The sequence below is a fragment of the Narcine bancroftii genome, chromosome 7 (assembly GCF_036971445.1).
Source record: "Narcine bancroftii isolate sNarBan1 chromosome 7, sNarBan1.hap1, whole genome shotgun sequence".
NCBI lineage: Eukaryota > Metazoa > Chordata > Chondrichthyes > Torpediniformes > Narcinidae > Narcine > Narcine bancroftii.
Window position 1 is genome coordinate 179,187,782 of NC_091475.1, and position 21,856 is coordinate 179,209,637.

The 21,856-nt window shown below is 42.9% G+C and overlaps 1 protein-coding gene across 8 annotated transcripts in view; it reads right to left on the minus strand.

The window, feature by feature from the left end:
• Positions 1–21,856, minus strand: part of LOC138739451 (lysosomal proton-coupled steroid conjugate and bile acid symporter SLC46A3) — a 57,226-nt gene that overhangs the window by 14,164 nt on the left and 21,206 nt on the right. For all 8 annotated transcript variants that reach the window (XM_069891529.1, XM_069891528.1, XM_069891530.1 and 5 more), the window contains one exon: positions 9,362–9,568. In XM_069891529.1, the coding sequence (XP_069747630.1) occupies positions 9,362–9,547 (186 nt within the window). In that variant the 5' untranslated portion in view covers positions 9,548–9,568. The remainder of the gene's footprint in view (positions 1–9,361; positions 9,569–21,856) is intronic.

The window sequence follows — 21,856 nt, forward strand, 5'->3', positions numbered from 1 at the left end:
AAATCAATGTTTCCACTAATGCAGAGATCTGTCCCAATATTTAATCTATGGTAAAGGTGCCACAGAAATGCTATTTTATTCTTTATACAATAAACTGAAAATGCTTCTGTTTGCTTCAGTTTAACTGAATATTTTATGATTTAAATATCATGCTTGACAGTGTATGATTTATATAAGTGTTATTTGTCAGATTAATCTTGAATTATCACTGGCAATGCACATACAGTATTTCCTGAGTCTAGAAACAGGGTAAATGATATACTATTCACACAATGTCTTTCTATAGTGGTTTAACTTGTTTAATATCACATTTTAGTCAACAGGTTGGATAACATTTCTGCCACACAAATACCTGATATTTACTTGCTTCATCAAGAGATCCAACAAATTGACTGGATAATCTTAGCAATGCCATCACCATTCATCCCACCATTAAGATCCTATTGTTCCTACTGACCAAGAAAAATAGCCACAAACACCATGGCTACCCCAGCTGGTGAGAGAATAGCTATTTTACAGTTAGCAGCTCATCACCTAACTATCTATGTTATACCAACAAGAAAGTACATGTGAGAGTGTGAATAATGCTTTCCATTTGCCTGAATAGATGCAATTGACACCGATGCAGCTCCTCATCACAAAGGACAAATCACTCCACTTTATTAGTTTTACAGGATGGAGATTGAAAACTTGGCTGAATGGTGCACCACTACAGCCTTGCACTCAAATGTCACCAAAACTAAGGAGCTAATTATTGACTTCAGGAAATGAAAGCCAGTGATCATAAATCCAGTGATCATTGGGGGATCAGAGGTAGAGAGGGTAAGCAAATTTAAGTTCCTGGGAATCACTATCTCTGAGGATCTTTCCTGGACCCAACTCACAAATGGCATCACGAAGAAGCACGTCAGCTTCCTCGGGAGTTTGTGTACATTTGGTATGACACCAGAAACCCTGGAAACCCTGAGTGGCTGCATCACAGTGTGATATGGGAATATCAATACCCTTAAGCATAAAGCCCTGCAAAAGGTAGTGGACACAGCTCAGGACATCACAGGCAAAACCTTCCCCACTATCGAGTACATCTACATGGAACACTGCTGTTGGAGGGCATCAGCAATCATCAAATACCCACACCACCCAGAACATGCTTTGTTCTTGTGCTGCCATCTTGAAAGAAGTAATAGGTGCCACAAAACTTGCACCACCAAGTTCAGGAACAGCTGCTAACCCTCTACCATCAGAATCCTAAATGACAAAGTCAATTAGAGACTTATTAAGGACTCTTACTTGTGCACTTTACAGATTGATTTTCTTTGTTCTCACTGTATTGCACAGTTTGTTTACATTTGTCATCTGTTTGCAATTCTTTTATTTGTTTATAGGCTTACACTGTGTAAAGTTTATTTTTGCACGACCAATTAGGGGTAATTTGTTGCGCCTGCAGGAAAAATTAATCTTAGGGTTGTACTTGGTAACATGTATTTACTCTGATAGTAAATCTGAAATTTTCCAATTACAAGTTACACATCTACTCTTTTAGCAACTTGTGTAATACAACGATAATCTGTTTAATCAAAAGAACACACTGCATAACCACATTCCCCTAAAAGTGGCACATCCACCAGACCAGGACACACATTATGACTTCATTCTTACTGGGCAAAAATCCTAAATTCATTGTTTATACATGCTTCAATGGTTCAAGAACAAAGACAATTAGGAATGGGATGTAGCTGCATGTGGTGCACTGTTAGCCAGAATCAGACACACACTAAAGATAAAGACTGTACAATAGGCTTTAATCTTTAAAGACTTCCACAGAGCTGTGGCTGCAGCAACTCTGAGTGAGGCCTTGGGAGGCTTATATCCCGGAGGGTGATTGACACCTGATTGACAGGTGGCCGGGTGTTGTCCTGTCCCCTTACACTCCTGCAGGTACAGAGGTTGTGCCCTGCAGTAGGCTGGTGGTGTACCACCACACTGCGTGCTATTCGAAAGAAGACACACACACGTAGTGTAGTCAGGTAAAGCTCTGTGTTTTATTAGGGGCTATAACTCGACTTTTATACTTGACGCGTTCCTGCTGTTTCCCCCTTTTGCTTATGTCACGACCTGCATAACAAAGGCAGAGTTCCCGTGCGTGGGTACCTTCTTGAATAACAATCCCTTCTTCCCCGCGTGCTGTCCCTGACTGTTGGCTGGGCAGAAAGGCCAGTGCCGCTTTGGGGTCAATGGCCTTTAAATTGCCCTTGCCATCCATCTGCTTGTCGGAGCCAGTGCTGCTCCGCGAGCTGCTGGCTTTTAGTTGCGCTCGCCGCCCAGGACGCCAGCTTGATTGCAGAACCTCTGCAGGCTTTGGTGGCCTGCCTCTCCGATGTGGTGCTGGTGTCTCAATTGGGCACACAGAGTCCAGGTGTGTCAGCTTTAGCTAGATTTGAGGAGATGCGAAAGGACTTGCAGGGTGTGCATTGGGACAATTTGTTTTATGGGCAGGATGTAGTAGAGAGATGGAAGTCTTTTAAAGATCAGATTTTGAGAGTGTTAGGTTAAAAGGAGGGGCAAAAGGTTTGAGAGATCCGTGGTTTTCAAGGAATATTGGAAACTTGGTTCGAAGAAAAAGGGAGGCGTACATTAGATATAAGAAGCATGGAGTTAAGGAGATGTTTGAAAGATACATTGAATGTAAGAGGAATCTTAAGAGAGGAATTAGGAAAGCTAAAAGAAGGTACGAGAAAACTATGGCAAGCAGGGTGAAAACTAATCCAAAAGAGTTCTACAAATATGTTAATGGTAAGAGGAAAGCTAGAGACAAAATTGGTCCCTTAGAAAATCAGAGTGGAAAACTGTGTGTGGAACCTAGAGAAATGGGGGAGATATTGAACAGTTTCTTTTCTTCGGTATTCACTAAGGAGAAGGATATTGGGAGATGTGGGATAAAAAAAGCAAATTGGGTAAATATGGGGAATATAGAGATTACAAAAGGTGTAGTTTTAAGGCTTTTGAAGAATATAAAGGTGGATAAGTCTCCGGGACCAGACGGGATCTTCCCCAGGACATTGAGAGAAGTGAAGGAGGAAATAGCAGAGGCTCTGGCGGTAATTTTTCAAATGTCATTAGATATGGGGATAGTGCCGGAGGATTGGCGCATTGCGCATGTGGTTCCGTTATTTAAAAAGGGTTCAAGGAGGAAGCCTGGCAACTATCGGCCTGTAAGTTTGACGTCTGTGGTAGGTAAATTAATGGAGAAAATTCTTAGAGATAGTACTTATAAAAATCTGGATAGACAGGGTCTGATCAGGAGCACTCAACATGGATTTGTGGGAGGAAGGTCATGTTTGACCAATCTGATTGAATTTTTTGAAGAGGTAACTAGGAATGTGGATGAGGGTAGCGCAGTGGATGTTGTCTATATGGACTTCAGTAAGGCCTTTGATAAGGTACCACATGGAAGGTTAGTTAGGAAGGTGCAGTCTTTAGGTATAAATTTTGAGATAGATAAATGGATTGAACATTGGCTGAAAGGGAGAGGCCAGAGAGTGGTAGTGGATAATTGTCTGTCAGGTTGGAGGCCGGTGACCAGTGGTGTGCCTCAAGGATCTGTATTGGGCCCATTGTTGTTCGTTATATACATTAATGATCTAGATGATGGGGTGGTGAATTGGATTAGTAAATATGCAGACGATACTAAGATAGGTGGAATAGTGGATAATGAAGAAGGTTTTCAAGGATTGCAGAGGGATTTGGGCTGCTTAGAAAAGTGGGCTGAAAAATGGCAGATGGAATTTAATGCTGATAAGTGTGAGGTGCTTCATTTTGGTAAGAAGAATCAGAATAGGACATATGTGGTAAATGGGAGAGCATTGAGGAATACAGAAGAGCAGAAAGATTTAGGAGTGACGGTACATCGTTCCCTGAAGGTAGAAACTCACGTGAATAGGGTGGTGAAGAAGGCTTTTAGTATGCTGGCCTTTATCAATCATTGCATGGAATATAGGAGTTGGGAGGTGATGTTGAGATTGTATAAGACGTTGGTGCGGCCTAATTTGGAGTTCTGTGTGCAGTTCTGGTCGCCTAATTATAGGAAGGATATAAACAGAGTGGAGAGAGTGCAGAGAAGGTTTACCAGAATGTTGCCTGGGTTTAAGCATCTGGAGTATGGGGAGAGATTGGACAGATTGGGTCTTTATTCTTTGGAGCGTAGAAGGTTGAGAGGGGATTTGATAGAAGTATTTAAGATTATGAAAGGGATAGACAGAATGGATGTGGATAGACTATTTCCGTTAAGAGGAGGAAGGATTAAAACAAGAGGACATGAGTTAAGAATTAAGGGGCAGAGGTTTAGAGGTAACATGAGGGGGAACTTCTTTACTCAGAGAGTGGTAGCTGTGTGGAATGATCTTCCGGGAGAAATAGTGGCGGCGGAGTCAATTGTATTATTTAAGAAAAGGTTGGACAGGTATATGGATGAGAGGAAGATGGAGGGTTATGGGCATTGTGCAGGGAGGTGGGATTAGAAAGGGGTGTTTGGTTCGGTGCGGACTAGAAGGGCCTAATGGCCTGTTTCCGTGCTGTAATTGTTATGTTATGTTATGTTATGTCTATGAAGACCTCCATCTTGCCTCTGACCTCCAGCTCAAACGTAACTCCATTGTTTTGGCCTCTGCAGCAGTGAACGATATGGACCTCTCCGAATGAAAACATACTCACAGACCTGTAGGCCTTTGGGTATGTTGGTCCTCATGTATCAGTGTCTAAAAGGTGGTCAGGGCCAGGTTGCCGACTTTTTCCCTCAATCTGTGGAGGAACACTACCGAGTCATCCTGCTGTCCTTCTTGGGATGATACGAATTCCCCTGGGACCACGAGTGGAGCGCTATAGATGAGTTCGGCCGAAAAGGTGTTGAGGTCTTCCTTGGGTGTTGTGCAGATCCCCAACAGTGCCCATGGTAGCTCGTCTACCCAGTTAGGTCCTTTGAGTCTGGTCACGAGCGCAGCCTTGAGGTGTACGTGGAAGCGCTCCACCAACCAGTTTTACTGTGGGTGGTAGGCTGTTGCCTGGTGCAGCTGGGTGCCCCATAGGCTGGCGAGGTTGGACCACAGGCTTGAGGTGAACTGGGCCCCTCTGTCGGATGTGATGTGGGACGATAATCCAAACCATGCCACCCAGAACGAGATGAGAGCACTGGTGCACGAGGTTGTGGACATGTCTGCCAGCGGGACTACTTCTGGCCGCCTGGTGAAGCAGTCAACCATCATGAACAGGTAGCAGAAACCCTGGGATACTGGAAAGGGTCCTATTATGTCTACGTGGATGTAGTTGAAATGCTGCTATACCTTGGTGGTTTGGCAGTGCATGTACACCTTCACGCACCCGCTGACCTATTTTCGCAATCCATGCCACATGTATTTGCTGGCCACCACCCAGACCGTGGTCCTGATGGATGGGTGAACCAGCCCTTGGATGGAATCAAGAACCTGCCGTCTCCAAACTGCTGGGACTATAGGTCTGACCTGGCCTGTGGCCACGTCGCGCAGGATGGTTGTATTACCTGTGCTGACTAGGATGTCTTGCACCTCTGCCAGTACCACGAAGTCCACTCCTGTTGATGTTGCCTGGATACTCTGTCTGGGCAGTGCATCAGCCACCATGTTATCCTTGCTGGAGACGTGCCTTACATCTGTGGTACACTCGGAGATGTAAGACAGGTGTCATTGCAGGCAGGCCGACCAGGGATCCAAGATTTTAGCCAAGGTGAAAGTCAGGGGCTCGTGGACTATGAAGGCCATGAAAGACCTGTCCTCCAAGAAGTATCTGATGAGGCAAATGGCTAAGTACAGCATCAGTAGCTCTCTGTACTTCAGTTCTGGAAGCTGCAGATGTTTGCTGAAGAAAGCCAGCGGCTGCCAACTTCCTTTGATCAGCTGCTCCAGAACTCCGCCAATCGCCGTTCCCGAGGCATCCACCATCAGGGCCATTGGAGCGTTTGCCCTGGGGTGTGCCTAAACAACCACACCTGCCAGGGCTTCCTTGGCCTTCATGAAAGCCTCCGCTGACTCCTCATCCCAGGTGATGTCCTTCGCCTTGCCTGCCATCTGGGCGAACAAGAGCCACATGATCTGGGCAGCTGAGGGGATGAAGAAGTTGATCATCCCCACGAACTCCCATAGTCCTTTGGGTCATGCTGGGCCTAGGGAACTTCCGGATGGCCTCTCCTTTGCTGAGTAGTGGTGTGACTCTTTCCCTGGTTATCCTATGCTCCAGGAAGTCGATGATCTCCAACCTGATCTACCATTTGGTGGATTGATCGACAGGCCAAATTTGCTCATTCGGGTGTAGAGGTTGCGGAGGTGCATCATGTGTTCTTGTTGGTTCCTGCTCCCCACGAGGATGTCGTACAGGTGTACGAAGGTGCTTTCCAGGTCTCGGCCCACTGCGTCCATTAGTCACTGAAAGTTCTGTTCCGTGTTCTTCAGCCCACACAGCATACGAAGGAATTTGAACAGGCCGAACGGGGTGATAACGGCCTTGGGGATATCACTGAGGTGCACTGGGATCTGATAATAGATATCCCCAGACAAGGACCACTTTGGAAAAGATCTTTTCCCTATGCAGGTTAGCTGCAAAGTCCTGGATGTGTGGCACAGGGTATCGATTTTGTGTGGTGCCTCATTGAGCTGGCAGTAGTCGCTGCATGGTCTCCAGCCCCCAGTGGCTTTTGGCATCATATGAAGGGGAGAAGTCCATGGGCTGTCTGACCGCCATACGATGCCGAGCTCCTCCAGTTTCTTGAATTCTTCCTTTGCCAGCTGGAGCTTCTCTGGAGGAAGGTATCTTGCCCTTGTGTGGAGTGGTGGGCCATGGACCAGGATATGGTGCTGTACTCCAATGCTGGGGCATCACTGTGATGAATTGGAGGAGGATAAGCACTGCTGGGAAATCAGCCATGACCTTGGCATATTTGTCGGTTGATTGCTGCACAGAGTCCGGGTGGAGTGCTGGGAACTTGGCATCTTTGAGGAGTACGGTTTGGAAAGTCTTGGCGTGGACCAATCTCTGACACTTAAGGTCCATGAGCAGGCTATGTGTGCGCAGGACATCTTCCCCAAGGAGCAGCTATTCGAACTGTGGCCAGCATGAACATCTATGAGAAAAGGCTGCCTCCAAAATGCACTGGACCTTGTGAGTCACATAGGTCTGAATCATGCTGTTGTTGGCAGCCCTTAGCATGGGGCCTGACTGTATATTACTGGTATCTTGTCCTGACGGAGGCAGGATGGTGACCTCTGCTCCTGTATCCACGAGAAAATGTGGTTCAGGCTGGCAGTCCCAGAGATACAGGAGGCTGTTTTATTGGTCAGCGTCGTGGCCATTAGTGACGGGTGGCCCCGGTGTTTCCCTGGAACATGCATGGTGGTCTGCACCAGCGAGCTCCAGAGCCCCATCTCTGGTGGAAGTAGCATCACTGGTCATTGGGGTTGCCTCCTCTGTGGGGCTGCTGTTTTCTTGATGAGTCTGGCTGTGGATGCAGAGCACTCTCAGCAGAGCAGTCTCTTGCTGCGACTTTCTTGGGGTCACCGAAGTCAGCTTCTGCCAGGAGCAATTAGATGTCCTCAGGCAGTTGCTCCAGGAATGCCTGCTTGAACATGATGCAGGGTTCATGTATGCCCAGGAGGGCCGGCATCTCATTTATGAGAGCTGACGGGGGCCTGTCCCCTAGTCATCCAAGTGGAGCAGACGTGACCCTCTCCCTCGCCTTGAGAGCCCAAAGCTCTTGATAAGCAAGACCTTGAAGGTAGTGTATGTGCCTTCCGATGGGGGTTTCTGGATGAAGGTAGCCACCCAGCTTGCCATATCCTGGTCCAGGGCGCTCACCACGTGGTAGTACCTGATGGAGTCTGCTCTGATCTGCCAGATCTGGAACTGTGCCTCAGCCTGGTCAAACCACACGTGTGGTTTATTTGTCTAGAAGGTCGGCAGCTTGAGAGCGATTGTGTGGACTGCTGCCAGTTCGCTCATCGTTGGATTTAGATGCCATCTAAATCATTGGGGTCACCAATTGTAGTCACATACTGCTTGAAAGAAGATACGCAGACGTAGTGTAGTCAGATTAAGCTCTGTGTTTTATTAGGGGTTCAGACCTGACTTTTATACTCGCTGTGTTCCTGCCATTCCCCCTTTTGCTTGTTATGACCTGCATCACAAAGACTGGTTTCCCATGCGCAGGTACCTTCTTGCATAACAATTCCTTCTTCCCTGCGTGCTGTCTCTGACTGTTGGCTGTACAGCAAGGCCAATGCCATTTTGGGATCGCTGGCCTTTAAGCTGCCCTTGCCGCCCATCCACCAGTTCACCTGTCAGGGCCAGTGCTGCTGTGCGGAATGCTGGCTTTTAGTTGTGGTCGCTGCCCGAAGCACCAGCTTGATCATTGTGGCAGCATGCCGCCACAGGGAAACAATTAGTCAGATCATCAGGAACACTGCAAAAATCATCACAAACTACTGATCCTGATCACTGAGTTTCATTACTGACAATGGACAATTTCAGAGCCTGAATGAGACTCTTCACAAAAATGACATTCTACCATCTCAAAGCTGTGGTTTGGGCCTTATATCTTCTATCACTAATTTCCACCTATTGCTGAAAACCTCATCCTTGCACTTGTTACTTTAAATTACAGTGTGATTCCTGAAATAAAGTTGGCTGTTATTTTAATTTTTAACACCACTTCCTCTCCTATCTTCAAAGCCTTTCACTAAAACAAATGGAAGAACATCTTGCCTTTTGACTTTTTCTTCTGTATTTTCTTTCCCTTATCTTATTTGTCTGGACCTGCATTTACTCAAAACCTATCATATTTAATTTTTCTCTCTCCTACTCTGTTTCACACCCCTGCCCAAATATTTTTAGAACACTGTCTGTACTTTGAATTTCAAATATTTCTGTATGGTTTTTGGTGTCAATATTTGAATGAATGTACTCAAGTGACCAGACACATCTACCATGTTAAAAGGATTATATGAATAGATGTTTATTTGTTAAATGTTAAAAGGATTATATGAATAGATGTTTATTTGTTAAATGTTAAAAGGATTATATGAATAGATGTTTATTTGTTAAATGTTAGGTGTACCTGTATATATTTTAGAGTTAAATTCGTCTTCATTTTCTAATTTATAATAGCTCATTTAGTCTTAGCCAAACTCAAACACAAGTAATAAAGTAATTTTTTAAAAGTTGTAGGCAGATCCTACATATATATTGGTAATAGTGATAAATAATCGTGATATTATTACAGGAAGGAATTTATAATTCCACTTAAATTGCAAGTGAATAGAACAGATATTAAAAAAATACTGACCTGTTGCTTTGTGTGGCTACTGTGGTTTTGGTAGCAGTTTGAACTATTTTTATTCTCATTGTAGCTGCTGTTATTTTCATTTTCCCATATCTGACGATAAATATACTGCTGAATTAAGATATTACATGCCATATTAGCCAAGATGTAAAGAGCAACAATTGGCTCAACAGAAAAAAGCGGTTTCATTGTTCTCAGGGAAACAGGATCCTGTGTACAAGACAAACACAATATAAATGATTGTTAACAAAATCAGGACAAGGAGATCAAAAACGGCAAACCAACTATAATTATTACATCAGATTGATCATGAACCATAAGCAAACAGCACAAAAAAAGTCATGGTAATGCTTTAAATTGCATTTTATTCAATACTGCACTGAGATTTGTTGCTCAACCATTTATTCATTATATTTTGTTACTCCTCATGATAGATAATGGTTAAACAGGCAAAACATTTCATAAGAATATGGAAGTGGTTTATCTTAGAAACCACGACATGACGGATGATCATGATTTTAAGATTACGTGGGAATATTTTACAAGTCAGGTCCTCAGTCAAAAAACAAAATAGTCAAGTCAGGGAACAGTATTGCCTTTGAGTGATAAGCCTTTTCAGGAAATTATGATGGAGCACTTAGAAGAAGATAAGAATGAAAAGGAAATCTGTAACATTGTATAGAGCAGCAAGGAATGAAGATTTGTGGTGTGTAATAAACAGAGGTGGTGCAGGTGGATTGGAAAGGTCAATCTAGAGAAAGAAAAAAAGATGATGGAGGAGTGGTGGAACATCTTGTATTAGTATACAGTATTAAGTAAATTTGCAAGAATGCATTCATTTGCTGACAATTAATACTTTGGATTCCACTAATTCACATATACAAATATAATTTATTGGCTTGATCAATTGTATTCACTCTGTTACACTCTCCAGCAGCAATTAGGAGGCACACAACGAATGAGTTAACCAAACTAACAAAAACAGAATTAACTCAATAAACTTAACACCTGAACACCAGCCTTAATGGCAACTCTATATCAACATCAGACTATTATACAGTATATGTGGAAAAAAAAACAGACCATTAAAGTCCAGACTGAAATGCCCCAAAAATCACCAAAATTCCCAAAACCAAAAAAAAACCCCAAAACCCTCACATCAGTCATGTCAAGTCTGTCAGGGGAACACAAGACTGCCTTGGAGTTCGAATAGGGCTACCACCGCCCTTCCCTTCTTTTATCCAGGAATTTCAACAATGACCTCCTGGTCACTATATGAGGTTCACACCTCAGGAGCCTACTTTAGGGTTCACGAGTGCCTTTCTGGCATGCTAGTCCTCTTCTTTGGACACCTTGTCTTGAGTAGTCTGGTGACCCTCCAAAGCCCTCCTTGGGGTTCACAAGTGCCCTTCTGGCACATGAGTCCTCTTCCTTGGACAACTTAACTTGAGTGGTCTGGTGACTCTCCAAAGCCCTCCTTAGGGTTCACAAGTGCCCTGTTGGTACATGAATCCTCTTGTTTGGAAGGGGGCAGGAGAGGCACTGGTCAATCCCACACATTCCACTGACTAATCTCTCTCAAAACTAGCGCGTTGGGCTTTTTAAACTGCCCAGCGCTGCCTCGCTTTCCCCATTGGTGGGGAAGTTAGCAGCTGCAGGCTCACTCTCCTGTGAGCCCACAGACTTCTAGCATATGGTTCCCGAGCTTTGACAGCAGTCAAAATTTCCCAGTGTTTGTTTAGCACCACTCCAGCTGTCAAAACTGCAGCAGTAATTTCAGTCCAGTCCTCAGTCAAAAAACAAAATAGTCAAGGTCCATAACAACTCAAATGCATCTTTTGATTCTCTAAATTCCATTCATTGTGTGTGCTTCACTCCAATTAATGACACTTCACTTTCCCCAACTGTATCTCAGATAAATGGAACAAAATAACATTGGGTTTACTGCTGGCTGCCACCTCACTCTAAATAGTCATACTCATGATGTTTCATTGTTCTTCAATTGTCACAGCACTACTGGTATCTTCCAAAATCACACAGGATCTCAAAGTCTTTCTGATCAAATTTCTATTTTCTACTTTCTGAAAACTGCTAACTAGCTTCTTGTAAACCTCACATTCTCAGTTGCCCAGTTCCCTCTTCTACACTACTTTTTATCATGTTGACATTCCCATCATAGAGCAGATTTCTGAATAATTTACACTCTTTAGTGCCTCTCATTTGTCTTACATCAGATTTTAAAACTGGAAGCTAATATATAGATCTAGAGTGATATGTCATAGTCCAGCAGCAATAGAAATTCAGCAGGGCAATGTTATTTTTAAAACCATATTTTTATTAATAATTACTAATAACATCTCATTTAAATCTAAACTTAACCTCAACTAAGAACAAATATACTTGTGTGTATGTGGATTACCCCAAACCATTACAGTTTAGGCACAATTCTCGAAAGTCAATTCCCAAAGCTCAGTCTTAGAAATCCTGTGTTGAAACTCAGAATTTTTAAACTGTTGTTCAGAAGTAATTACGAAGTAGGTAAGACTGTGTGATCAGACTGCCTTTAACTCACAAATCCTAGTGGAGTCGCTTCCAGAGAAATGTCTTTTCATACAAATGGTTCTCACAACTCCTCTTTTCCTTGCGTCAGGGAAAATGAAATATGTGACCTCCTTGAGGCTTTCAAAGACCCAGGCAAGGGTTAGCCAAAATGACCATTAGAATGGTTACGATCCAATGAAGCAATTCTCCTGCTTCTTTTTACCCAAATTTGTAACTCAAAGTGACCAGTACAACGGTCACAGTAGATCAGTTTTCCCCTGACAAGAAGAAACAACAGAAGTGTTCATTTTACACAAAGTTACTTCATTTCTGTCTTTTCCAGATCTCTGATTACTTATTACCAAACTTGCTTCAAGTGTCTCAATCACATGATTTGCTTGATCACTAATGCCTTCAGTTTCTGCTTCAATTTCCCAAAGCACAAGTCATATGACCTGTAAATGTCCCATCTTGTCTTTCTTCCTGAAGTAACAACCATTGTTTTTTATAACCATATAACCATATAACCACTTACAGCACAGAACAGGTCAGTTCAGCCCTACTAGTCCATTCCGTAACAAATTCTCACCCTCCTAGTCCCACTGACCAGCACCCGGTCCATACCCTTCCAGTCCTCTCCTCTCCATGTAACTATCCAGTCTATCCTTAAATGTAACCAATGATCCCGCCTCAGCTACGTCTGCCGGAAGCTCATTCCACATCCCTACCACCCTTTGCGTAAAGAAATTTCCCCTCATGTTCCCCTTATAATATTCCCCCTTCAATCTTAAACCATGCCCTCTAGTTTGAATCTCCCCCACTCTTAATTGAAAAAGCCTAACCACATTTACCCTGTCTGTCCCTTTTAAAAATCTTAAACACCTCTACCAAGTCCCCCCTCAATCTTCTACGTTCCAGAGAAAAAAGCCCTAGTCTGCACAACCTTTCCCTGTAACTCAAACCCTGAAATCCTGTCAACATTCTCGTTAACCTTCTCTGTACTCTCTCTATTTTGTTTATATCTTTCCTATAATTTGGTGACCAAAACTGCACACTGTACTCCAAACTTGGCCTCACCAATGCCTTGTACAATTTCATCATAACCTCCCTACTCTTGAATTCAATACTCCGATTTATGAAGGCCAACATTCCAAATGCCTTCTTCACCACACCATCTACCTGAGTATCAGCCTTGAGGGTACTATTTACCACAACTCCTAAATCCCTTTGTTGCTCTGCACATCTCAATAGCCTACCATTTAATGCATATGACCTATTTAGATTTTACAAACCATTAACTTTGTTACTTCCAGGTGCCAGGCTGTCAGGAAATGCTATGAACTGTGTGTGTGCGTGTTTTGCACCCCTATTGCAACCCTTGAAGTGTGGTTACTAAATAAAATATGAGGTTCTAACAAGAGGACAACTAAACCCATTACTTTCCTAACTTTCAATCTTCAGCACAAAATTTTTTTTCAATTCCTTTAGACTCAAATCGAAACCAATAATAACTTTGACCACAGTTGCAAGTTCCATTTCTTCTTACAGGCAAACCTTTATATTCTCTAATGGTTGCAAATAACAATGTTGTGTGAGAGTGAGATTTATCTTTTCACAGAGCAAAACAAATTCAAAAGTACCAGAATCAATCTTGATGCTATCAATGGAAATGTAAACCTTTCTAAATCGTAGCATTATTACCCAAGGAAGGTAATAGCCAGTATGAATGATCAAATAATAGAAATAGAATGAGTGGGTCATATGCCCCTTGTAGCAACTCTGCCATCCAAAAAGATCAACATAGATTTTTTGTTCAGTGCTACCTTCCTGCATGAGTCCACTTTACTACACTTAATGCCCAAAATTCTATGAATCTGCCTTAAATATACTCAGCTCGAGAGCCTTCACAGCCTTTGATTTCAGATTTATTGTCAGAGTACATGACATCACATATAACCCTGAGAATATTTTTTTTCCTGTGGGCAATTACACGTTGGGTTGTTGAGTCCCATGTCTTGGGGTTTGCTGATCAGTTCTGAGCAGATGATAGTGCTAAATGCCAAACTATAGTCAATAAAGAGCTGTAATTTTATCTCTATTCACCATGCTCAAAATGAAGATATTTCTCCTATCCAAGTCCTGAATGGATGACCCTCTATTTTGATCATGTGATCCCTGGCTGCAGACACCAATAGAATTCCTGCACCCTACTTGTCAAAGCCCCTGAAACCTGCTTTCCATTTTCAGTCTGTTCCGCAAACTACACCAGTATACATTTTTCTCATACCATTTGCGACAATTTTCTTTAGTAAAATTGCAAAAACCATCATGCTCTGCTTGCTACATACTCAATTTTTAAAGAAATTAATGCTGTTTTGCCTAATACTATTTTTTGAAAGCGTTCTGCCATCACTTCCTTAATAATTAGAATCCACAGCAATTTCCCTTCTACGTGTGTCAAGCTAATTGATCTGGAGCAATAGCCAGAAAATAGTAAAGCACAGAAACAGGCTCTTCAGCATATATCAACCTCTTTACCCACCTGGGCGGCATGGTTAGTGCACCAATTAGTGCAAATCTATTACAGCAGCAGTGACCTGGGTTCAAATCTGGCGCTATCTAAAGGGAGTTTAATACAGGGGTAGCCAAACTTACTTAACATAAGAGCCATATACCATAAACTTCCGATGTTTGAGAGCCTTTTCAAGTGTCTCCTCAAATGCCTCTTAAACATATCAATTGTATTTGATTGCACTATGTCCTTTGGCATAGTGTTCCAGATAGCAACTATTCTGTTTTCTTGGACCATTCCTTTAAATGATGGGTTACATTTACCACCGTCCAATCTATGAAATTTTGGAAAATTACAATTAGTGCATCCACAATCCCATTGGCATAATATGCTGCAGGTTAGCATTTAAATAACACAGGTGAGGTGGAGGAAAAAAAGAGACAAAGTTTTTGGAGAAGTAAATAATGGAGTTAAATTACGAGAACTTTAGAGGATGAAGGGGTAGAACAATTAGAAAGAGTAAATTAAGAGTCAAACATAAAATTTTGGATAGGTAAAGAATAAAGTAAGAAAGAACGGGTAAGGTAGAAAGGGATTGGTCAAAATTTAAAGATGTAGCAAGGTTAGCGGATAAATGAATGGATGTTTACTGTCATATGTACCACTACAAGTAAACTATTTGTATTTCTGATATGTACACTTCGATACAAGAGAAGATGGTTAAGGTTGATTTATATAAAATGAAGAATAAGTGGGAGAAGGATTTATCTATATGTTATCTCAGGAGGAATGGATCAATATGTGTGTAGACAGTGTTGTGAAATTAATTAATGTGAGATATAGTTTAGTTAATTATAACTTTTGCATCAGTTGTATTCAACTCCTGAGAAATACGGTTTTAATTCTTCAGATTTGTGTTTTTGTTGTGGAATACAGAAAGGTACTTTCTTACATTCAGTATGAACTTGTGAAAAAGTTAAACATTTTTGGGAAAAAATTATCAAGTTTTTGGAAGATTTGTTCAAGATTGAATTACAACTTGATCTGTTTTTGTGTTTATTGGGTTACACTACTTCATTAACAACTGGTTTATGATTGGATAAATTTCAAATTGCATTTATAAGTTTGGGGTTAGCTGTAGCTAGAAAATGTATTGCTGTTATGTGGAAGAATGATGTTGAATTGAATATACAAAGGTGGCATAATGAACTAAAATTGTGTCTTTATTTAGAAAAGATTACTTATAATTTATGGAATAATTATCCTTTTTTTGTTAAAATGTAAACTCCATATTTGAAATGAATGGGTTTGGATATAATGTAAAAAAAATTTTAAAGATGCAAAGGGTTGGCACACTCCACAGCTACCAATAATTACCTGAAATATGTATTTTGTTCCAACATGGGGGGAGGGATGTATGGAGAGGGGTGGGGGGTTAGTAAGGGTATAGTTTTTAGTAAGTTGTTTTTTGTATGTATTTTAAAAATTTATAAATAAAATTTTCTAAAAAAATTAGTGAACTATTTGCTGCAGCTCCCCAGTTTAACAAACACAGTAATAACAATATAAGACCATGATTTTCACACTTCCCCCCCCCCCCCAACTCACATTCCACCTTAAGCAATCCCTATGCCATAAGTGCTCTGCTCTGTAAGGAATTGCTTAAGGTAGTGCGTGTGTGGGGGAAAAAATAAGTTGAAAGCCTCTGCTCTAGACCCAATTGTTACTGAAATATTTTGCTTGAGAAAAATTGTCATTGGCCTATTTCCTATGCAGTTATGAAACCGTGCACACAAGTCAATTAGGTAAGATTCAAACAGTGGTTTTCAAACATTCCTTCCTCTCGCATACCACCTTAAGCAATCCCTTACTAATCACAGAGCACATATGGCATAAGGATTGCTAAAGGTGGAATGTGAGTTTAGGGGTACAATTTGAAAACCACTGATTTAGGCATAATTAACACACAAGATGGCATGAAGAAGAAGAATAATATGTAGCATGTGCTACTTCTTCTCAGCACGTCCGGGAACGGTTCAGCCACATTCACGTGGACATAGTCAGGCCCTTAACATTTTCCCGGTGCAACCGTTACCTGTTCATGGTGGTAGACCGCACCACTCGTTGGCTTGAGGCGATCCCGATGCCGGACACCTCCACAGACTCCTGCTCCCGAGCGCTGTTGCATGGTTGGGTCGCCCGTTTCAGCGTTCCGAATCACCTCACCAGCAGAAATGCCACACCGACAGGTACATGCCCAGTAGCTCACAGTCGAAGGTGCTATACTTGCGCTCTGCTGGGTGGAGAAGCCAGCTGAAGAATGCCAGCGGCTTCCATTGTCTATTCACTTGCTGCTCCAGGACAGCGCCGACAGCTGTGGCAGAGACATCGACGGAGAGTGCCATATACAGATCGGTGTACAGGTGGGCGAGCATGGTAGCCTTCACGAGGGCATCCTTGGTGGCCTCGAATGCACTGCAGGCCTCTGGGGTCCAGGTGAGCATTTTGTGCTTGGCTGCGATGAGGGCGAATAGCAGCTACATGATGCGCAAGGCTCCTAGGATGAATCGGTTATAGAAGTTGACCATGCCTGCGAACTCCTGCAGCCCTTTGAGGTTGTCCTGGCGTGGGAACTCCTTGAAAGCGGCGACCTTCGTAGCGGTGGGCATGGCTCCTTTGGCCATGATGGTTATGGCCCAGGAACTGCATGGACTCTTTCCCGAACTGGCACTTGGCTGGGTTGATGGTGAGGCCGAAGTCAACCAGCCGGGAGAAGAGGGTGCACAGGTGGGCCTTATGTGCGTCCGATCCCTGCTGGCAACGAGGATGTTGTCCAAGTAAATGAGGACGAAATCCAGGTCCCTGCCCACTGAGTCCATGAGGCGCTGGAAGGTCTGAGTGGCATTCTTTAGCCTGAACAGCATGTGAAGGAATTCGTACAAGCTGAAGGGGGTGATGATGGCCATCTTGGGTATATCCTCAGGGTGCACTGGGATTTGGTGATACCCGCACACCAGATCAGCCTTGGAGAAAACCTTACATTTTGCAGGTTGGCCATAAAGTCCTGGATGTGAGGGATGGGGTAATGGTCAGGAACTGTCACCTCGTTGAGCTGTCGATAGTCTCCGCAGGGGCGCCAGCCCCCAGAGGCTTTCGGGACCAGATGGAGCAGCGAGGCACACGGCCTGTCAGAGCGCTGAATGACCTCCAGCTCCAGCAGATGCAAAAACTCTTCCTTCACCACCTGGAGCTTGTCGGGTGGGAGCCGGCGTGCCTTGGGGTGAACCGGTGGACCCTGGGTGGGGATGTGGTGGACCTCCATGTGGCGCGGTGAGGCAGTGGAGAACTATGGCCTGAGGAGGGCTGGGAATTCATCCAGGATTTGCTGGAACTCGTCTCTGGGCGTGCTGATCGTGGCCATCTGTGGCTGCTCTGTGCGGGAGGTGTCGAGGTGAACGGCCTGGCATCTACCTCAAATATCCACCAGGAGGCCGTGGGTGAGGAGGAAGTTGGCATCCAGGATGGTGATTGGAAGGGCCAATCTGGAAGTGGACTGTCTTGTTCCCATACATCCAGATCTCTGTTGCGTTGGCCGCATGGATGGGAGGTCCTCGAGGTTGGTTCTTGGACTCGATGGCCGTGGCTGGGATGACACTGATCTGGGCCCCAGTGTCGACGAGGAAGCGCCAGCTGCTGACTGAGTCCCGCAGGTAGAGGAGGCTGTGTCCTTGGCCAGCTGCCACAGTCATTAACAGCAGCCAACCTGCTTGTTTCCCTGGAACAAGCAGGGCTGATGACACTTCCGAGCCTTGGCTCCCCAGCGCTGGTGGTAGAAGCAGAGGCCCGGAGCAGATGCCGTGCACTTGGTTATGCTTTTGGTGGCCCCTGCAGGGGCCGGCTGTTCTACCGCAGTGCTAGGGGCAGGCTTGGTGTGGTCATGCCCGTGCTTTATGACCTGATGGACCGCCAAGCCCTCCGGGAATTGCTCGAGCCATAGCACTTGGGCCTTCTAAGCAACCTTCCTCAGGTCAGTAAAGCTTTCTTGGGCCAGTAACGGCTGGAAGTCATCGGGCAGATAGTTGAGGAAAATTTGCTCAAAGAGTGGGCAGTTGGTGTGATCACCCATGAGCACAAGCATCTCGTCCATCAGCTCCACTGGGGACCTGTCCCCCAAGGCGTTGAGGTGCAGCATCTGAGCGGCACGCTGACACCTGGATAGTCCGAGGGATTTGGTGAGCACTCGTTTGATGGTCCTGTATTTGTCTTCAGCGGGCAGGTGCTGAACAAGGTGCAGCACACTTTTGGTGGTGGCTTGGTTCAGGACAGTGACCACATGGTAGAATTTGGTCGTGTCGGACGAAATCTGGCGGAGGTGAAACTGATCCTCCACATGGCCAAACCAAGTCTCCGGCTCCTGAACCCAGAAGTCAGGTAGCTTGACAGCTATAGCACTGATCCCAGGTTCACTCATGTTGGGTTCAAAGACGTTTGAACCAGTCAGGGTCACCAATTGTAACAGCAGCTACACTGCTCCTGCAATAACACACAACCAGACGGGTTGAGCTCAGTGAGCAGAAAACTGGTTTATTGCTGGCTGCTGGGCTGGAATTATACTCCCAGCCTGGACCTGGCTGAGAACCGTGCTGGGAGGGCGCCCACGTCACTTGGCTTCTGAGCCTGCTGCTGAGAAGAAGGGGAAAACCCCCACGGCGTCATTTTGGCTGGCTGCCCCGCCGCGTGGATTACAAGCGGGCTAATTCACCTGCCTAGTGACATGCCGCCACAAATAAATATAAAATAAATAATAAATATTCAACAGTTGACACATCATATGTATGAAAACTATTAAAATGAAATATTTATTTTCTTTAGTCTTATTTCCCTGATCTTAGCCAGAATCAACTTTTATTTGGAGAGTGTTTTTTTCATTATCCAAGGATGTTTTAAAGTGATTCACAGTATAGTCAATATTGTAATATCAGGAAACAATAATCAATTTGCACAGACCAAGGTCTTGAATATAGCAATGAGATGATAAATGAATAATTGTCTTTCATTTAATGGTGTTGGTTGAGAAATACATTTTTGCCAGGATACTGGGCTTTTTTTAATAGTATCATAATATCCTGTACATACCTCCAAGATACATATACACACTTGACTAAGTCTTATCTGAAAGAAGGCGCTTCTAATAATGTAGAACTTTTTAGTTTCTAACAATCTGCTTACATTAAAATATGCCCCAAAATCCTCTGAAGCAAGGTTGAGGCAGGAGAACTTCATTGACTGAGGAAGATACAAATGCTGCAAATAAGGAAGCGTTCAAAACTGGCAAAGGAAGTAATCACCCTACCACAATAACACATGTCAACATGTCTTATATTTATGCAGGTTTAATATTTTACTATAACCAATTTATTTGGTTTCAAAGCAATAATTTTTCTTTTGATTCTAGTATTTTAAATACATTTTAAATGTCATCAAGATTTCTTAATTATGAATATATTGAATTTCTTATTTTACAGGATTCATCAAAAATAGATTATTACAATGGCACCAAGTTGAAAATGAAAATGTAGTATATGTTCAATAACCTGGGAGAGATGGAATAAAAATGAAAATGAATTGCTTTCATTCCTTATTTTGCAAGATTCACAAATAATACAAGGGAAGGTTAGCAAACAGCTCGAATAAAATGAAACGGTTACATTCTCAAAACCACGGGAAATGGAATGAAAAATGTGATTTGACATTTAATGTTGACTAATACTGGTCCTAAAATTGCATTTTTTTCATGGCTAAAGATAATTTATTTAACCAAGAAATACTTCTGCAATTAAGAACAGATATCATGATATATTCTAAGATATCATGAATTCTCCACTCAATCTTTGTAATGAAAGAGACTCAGCTGACCACAGCAATTTTTAATCCAAATTATTTGCTTTCTTGTTGGGGGCGGGGGGAATCAACATCTAGGGAGAAATTCCAGTGCAGAACTATTTGTTTCTTTTTCGATATTTTTTATTGAAATTCCACATCAAAAAATAGAGTACATAAGAATACATATAAAAAGTCAAAAAATAGAAAAGTAGAGTTCGCTACACTCAGATCATACTATTTCATCCACAATACCCTACATTCTTAATCAAACCAAATATATAGCAATATTTTATTATAAAAGAAAATCTAATCCCACTTCCAAAACAGAAGCAAATAGAGAGAAAAAAATCTCTGTTGCAATAGTAAATTACCTTATTAGACAACAGCTCTGCATCAATACCAAATCAAAGATTTAGAAAATAATTCAAAAAGAGTCCTTACAAAGTTTGAAAATTTAAATCCAAATCAGATATTGAGCATCAAATCTTCTCTAAATTTGGATGTCAATAGTCATGTTAGTCTGATGGTATTAAAGAATGAGAAAGCGCCACGTCTCTGAGTCCTAATTTTGTAAGTGCATACTTAACGGTGGTGACGAGGAACAAAACAAAACCTACGCATGCTCCGTGCACCAACCAGGTGAAGGAAGCAAAAGAATAAAAGTAAAAAGTGACTACCTAATGAGCTCCACAAGTTCCCGCCAAAAGATCAAAGCGAAAGCATGCCAAGATGGCAGAGGGAAAGTTCGGAGAATTCAACGAAGCCGATGAAAGTTGGGGTAATTATGTAGAACAGTTTAACCACTACTGCATAACCCATAATACTAATGAAACCCTGGTAAACTAAAAATATGCACTATTCCTCAGTATAATGGGCAGCAAAATATTTGATCTCCTTAAAATTTTGCTGTCCCCGGAGGACCCAGGCACAAAGACAAACACTGAGTTATTTACAACACTGGATAACCACTTAAGCCATAGACCACCAGTTATGGCAGAAAGGCAATGATTCTATGAAAGAAAACAAATGCCAGGGGAGGCAATAAGTGAATACCTGGCAGCTTTGCATAAATGGTTCAAGCACTGTGACTTCGAGCAGTTTCTGAACCAAGCACTTTGAGACAGATTGGTGATGGGTTGGCAGATCACCAAGCAAAGCAGAAATTACTGGCAAGTTACAATGAAGTAACTCTCGAGATCACTTATAGAACTGCCTGCAGCTCGGAAATGGTAGACAAAAATTTGGATGTGGGCCAACAAGACCTTCTAGTCAGGAGGTTTCCCGCCAACATTCCTTCCATTGTGGGAAATACAACCATTGCCCAGAAAACCATTTCTTCAAAAATTCCAGATACCATTGCTGCAATAAAAGGAGACATATCAAAGTCCAATTAAAGAAACAGTAAAATGCAGCTGGACTCAAAATGCTCACAACCACCCAGTCGAGGTCAGAACGCTAGCAGGGAGGGAAAGCCAATCCTGACAATGACCATGGAAATAGCTCTGAACAGGATAAAACAATAGCTGCAGTCCTACATATCCGAAAGATAAATGAAATAAACA